This window comes from Vitis riparia, chromosome 18 (genome assembly GCF_004353265.1).
Source record: "Vitis riparia cultivar Riparia Gloire de Montpellier isolate 1030 chromosome 18, EGFV_Vit.rip_1.0, whole genome shotgun sequence".
Lineage (NCBI taxonomy): Eukaryota > Viridiplantae > Streptophyta > Magnoliopsida > Vitales > Vitaceae > Vitis > Vitis riparia.
Genome location: NC_048448.1, coordinates 2296246 through 2300207, shown reverse-complemented (window position 1 = coordinate 2300207; position 3962 = coordinate 2296246). Strand labels below are relative to the sequence as shown.

The 3962-nt window shown below is 34.0% G+C and overlaps 1 protein-coding gene across 1 annotated transcript; it reads left to right on the top strand.

Moving 5' to 3' along the window:
• The first annotated feature begins 542 nt into the window (after nt 1–542).
• Nucleotides 543–2866, top strand: LOC117907426 (agamous-like MADS-box protein MADS9). Its single transcript, XM_034820961.1, has 7 exons — nt 543–833; nt 961–1027; nt 1587–1648; nt 1738–1837; nt 1950–1979; nt 2221–2265; nt 2531–2866. The coding sequence occupies exons 1-7, from the start codon at nt 646–648 to the stop codon at nt 2675–2677; spliced, it is 639 nt and encodes a 212-aa protein (XP_034676852.1). The 5' UTR covers nt 543–645; the 3' UTR covers nt 2678–2866.
• The last annotated feature ends 1096 nt before the right edge of the window (nt 2867–3962 follow it).

Genomic DNA, 3962 nt, shown 5'->3' with positions numbered 1-3962 from the left:
TGACTCTGAAGATCACATTCCATTTTTGAACTCAACACACCCAAAAACACTCCATTGTGCCCCTTTTCCCCTTTTGACCCATTCTCCATCCCACATTATTTATCTCTGAAAAACCCCTTTACATTTTGATTTGATGGTTAAGATCTGATTAATATACCAGTTTTAGTTCCATCGCTGAAAAACCCTAGACAAGACTCTCACAGACTTCTAGGGTTTAAAGTTTGACACGTGTCAAGTACCACATGCAACACGGCCCATGTTACGTATCAAAGCCACCCAAGTGCTCTCTAGTCTTGTCCTGTTGCTTAATTGAAACCCTAACCCTAAACTCCATCAATTAATATCAGTCTGATTGATGTTTTTATAGAGAAATGGGGAGAAACCCAATGGGTAAGAAAGTGAAACTGACTAACGAAGCCAAACCAAAGAGCAGATAATGGCAGTTGGCTTGGCTATGTCAACAACCCATAAACAAGTCGTCCATTCTGTGGCTCTGGAAAGTTCATTATCCCCCAACTTATATTGGAATGCTCCTCCATTACTTTCCTTTCTTTTTCTTTTTCACTGCTTTTAGTCCTTTATATCATCTCTCCAGGAAGAGGAGGAAGAAGAGAAAGAGAAGAAGAGGGTTTGGTTTGGAGAGAGATGGGGAGAGGGAAGATTGAGATCAAGAGGATCGAGAACTCAAGCAACAGGCAGGTGACCTACTCAAAGAGGAGAAATGGGATCATGAAAAAGGCCAAGGAGATCACTGTTCTCTGCGATGCTCATGTCTCTCTTGTTATCTTTGCTAGCTCTGGAAAGATGCACGAGTACTGTAGCCCTTCTACAACGTATGGAGTTCTTTTTTTCCTTCCTGGATATTTGTTTCTTTGATTTAATCCTTCTGGGTTTTCTTTGTTTTTCTAACTCCCTCTTTTCTTGGGTTTTTTCCCATGTGGGTGCTTTCATTTGGTGAAGGTTGATTGATATCTTGGATAAGTATCACAAGCAGTCTGGGAAGAGGCTCTGGGATGCAAAACATGAAGTGGGTTTGATTCTTTGATATATTTTCCCACTCTTCCTGTCATTTTTTTTATTTTTTTATTTGTCAAAGCATCTGGATTTTCTTGCTTGTCCCAGTGGAAAATGACATACTTCTTTTGCTAAAAACATGTTAAGGAACACGAAGTATGAATTCTATGAACAGATCTATAAATGGGATGCAGTTCCTCTCTCTCTTTCTTTCTTTTAATTTATTATATTTTAATAAAAAAACCCTACAACACATGAAATGTAACATCCATGAACAGATCTGGTAGTAGAACATACTTTCTCCTTTTATTTGTTTGCAAAAATTAATGAAACTACATGGGATTTTAGTTCTTAGTATGAAAAAGAAATAAATGATTTCCATGAATAGATCTAGCAGTGAAGCTTCTCTCTCTTCCCCCTTTTATCTACTGGCAGTCTCTAGTTCTTTGCAGTGTTATGATTTTCAATGAACAGATGTTACAGATCTGCTCAACTCTTTCTGATCTCTTCATGAGCATGCCTCTTGTAAATGTCTGTTAAGATGTACTAACTGTTAAGGGAAAAACTCACAGAATCTCAGCAATGAATTGGATAGGATCAAAAAGGAGAATGATAGCATGCAGATTGAACTCAGGTAGATAGATCTCTCCTTCTCTTTAGTTCATCTCTCTCTCTCTCTCTCTCTCTCTCTCTCTCTCTCTTTTACTTACATGTATTTTACAGGCACCTGAAGGGGGAGGATATCTCATCTCTGCACCACAAAGAACTCATGGCCATTGAGGATGCCCTTGAGATTGGCCTTGCAAGTGTTCGCAACAAACAGGCAAGTTCTCTCACACTGTAATATTTTACATACACATTGGTTGAAGTTCTGAAGAGATAATATCCCAAATAACTTCTGATCTTCTCCCTTTGTGCCTTTTATTTTGTGACAGATGGAATTCTACAAGATGGTCAAGAAAAATGTACGTATAGAGTCTATAACCAGACAAACAATTATCCCATGGGAGATCTTAAATTCTTGCCTTTGTTTTGATGGGGTTGTCATTGGCTTGTTGGCCTATATTTGTCTCTATGGTTGCTTCTTTGATCTACAAATACCAAAGAGAGGGAGAGAGAAAAAAATTTTCAATTTGTTCATGTTCCTAAGTAGGTTAAAGATTTGCTAGTTGCCTAACTTCTTTATTTTTGGGTGAACATTCTCAGCAACGAATCCTGGAGGAGGAGAACAAGCACCTCAATTACATCGTGGTATGTTCATCATCACAATACATTATTAACACACTTAACATATTCGTGTATATGGGATAAAAAAGGTGTAGATGTACATGGAAGGAAATGTTCGTAGTTTCTTATCGCATGGTTCATCTATATATTCTATTCATGGTCATGTCACTGGAAAATGTTCTAGCTAGAACACCGTCTACTAGTTTTGAACTTCATATTAATAATTGTTCATCCAACAAAGAAGCTGGCCGGGCAGGACTCCCTGAATTGTTTTGTTTATTGTCTGCAGCACCACCAGGGTATGCCCATGGAGGCGGGCAATGTGAGAGAGGTGGAAAGTGGATATCATCAGAGAGCTGTGAGGGACTACAATCCCCAGATGCCTTTCGCCTTCCGGGTGCAGCCAATTCAGCCAAACTTACAGGAGAGGATATAACTCTCTTAGCTATATATATAGTTTGTGCTTTAATTAAGAAGGATACATTCCAGACTTGCAGTAGGGTTTGTTATAGAGGTGATCTTATTCTCCTTCAGCCATTACCCTCAAAACTTATAATAATTAAGGTGTGTGATCTTGGTTTGTGAAACTTTATATATATATCTTTGAATGCTTGCTGACTATCAATCCGCAAACTTGTGTGGTAATCTTGATATTAGTACTTCTGATTTATATCTTTCCGTTCTGTTTCCCTTTTTGTTTATGAAAAAAGATCACGAGAAGAAAAATACCTATAAATTCAATTAAAAACGAGTCATAATAGTTTTTGAAATCAAATTTTATAACATTTTTAGAAAAATTTAATCACCAAATGAACAATTTTGTATTACAAATACATTTTTATCTAAGCAATCTATTGTTTTATTTGTTTTCTTGTAAATGTGATGACAATTGCAAATATTTAAATATCAAGATAATCTCTAAATATCCTTTATTAATAGCATAATAGAACATAAAATATTACTATTTTTATTATAACAATCTATAACTATTTTGAATCACCTTTAATCTTCAGGTTCAATAACGTATTGTTATTGGCCGTTAACACTTAAAAACATTACTTATATATCTACTTACAATCATTTTTGTAGTTCCATTAGAATCTTAAATAACTCATCATGATGTACTTTTATTATTTATTCTTGAAGGTTATGTTTGGTTCTCGAAAAATACTAAGGGAATAAAAAAAATGTAAAGAAAAATAATTTTTTCATATTTGGTTGTCCTATAAAAAATATAAAAAAAATCAAATATAATTAAAATTAATTAAAAACTTATGTATTTTTAAATTATTTAATTTTTAAATTGATGAATTAAAATAAATAAAATGAGTTGAAAGTAATAAAAAAAATATTTATTAACTTTTAATTTTTTTTTTTCATTCTATTTTTCCTTTATATTTTATTTCCCTTGCATTTTTCTTCAAATTTTATGGGAACCAAATGTAGACTAAATTAAATTTGAATCTTCCATTAATCGGAAAAATCCAATAACACATTGTCATTCGCTTTAAATATAGGAATCAATCTTTCAATGACGAGAAGAGGGTAATATGTACGCGTGTGTGTGTATTTGTGGTATAATATGTATGTCTAATTTTTTTAATAAGATACCTTTTGAAAAAGCAACCTTATAGGGGAAGTTCAAATGTTTCTTTCACAAAGGTCTTTTGAAATGATTGTATGTTTAAAGTTTTCATAACTAATTCAAATGACTTGGTCCA

Coding starts and splice junctions, on each gene's coding strand:
- LOC117907426 (XM_034820961.1), top strand. CDS start 646: ATGGGGAGAGGGAAGATTGAGATCAAGAGGATCGAGAACTCAAGCAAC. Junction 834..960: donor TACTGTAGCCCTTCTACAAC/GTATGGAGTTCT, acceptor CATTTGGTGAAG/GTTGATTGATATCTTGGATA. Junction 1,838..1,949: donor CAAGTGTTCGCAACAAACAG/GCAAGTTCTCTC, acceptor ATTTTGTGACAG/ATGGAATTCTACAAGATGGT.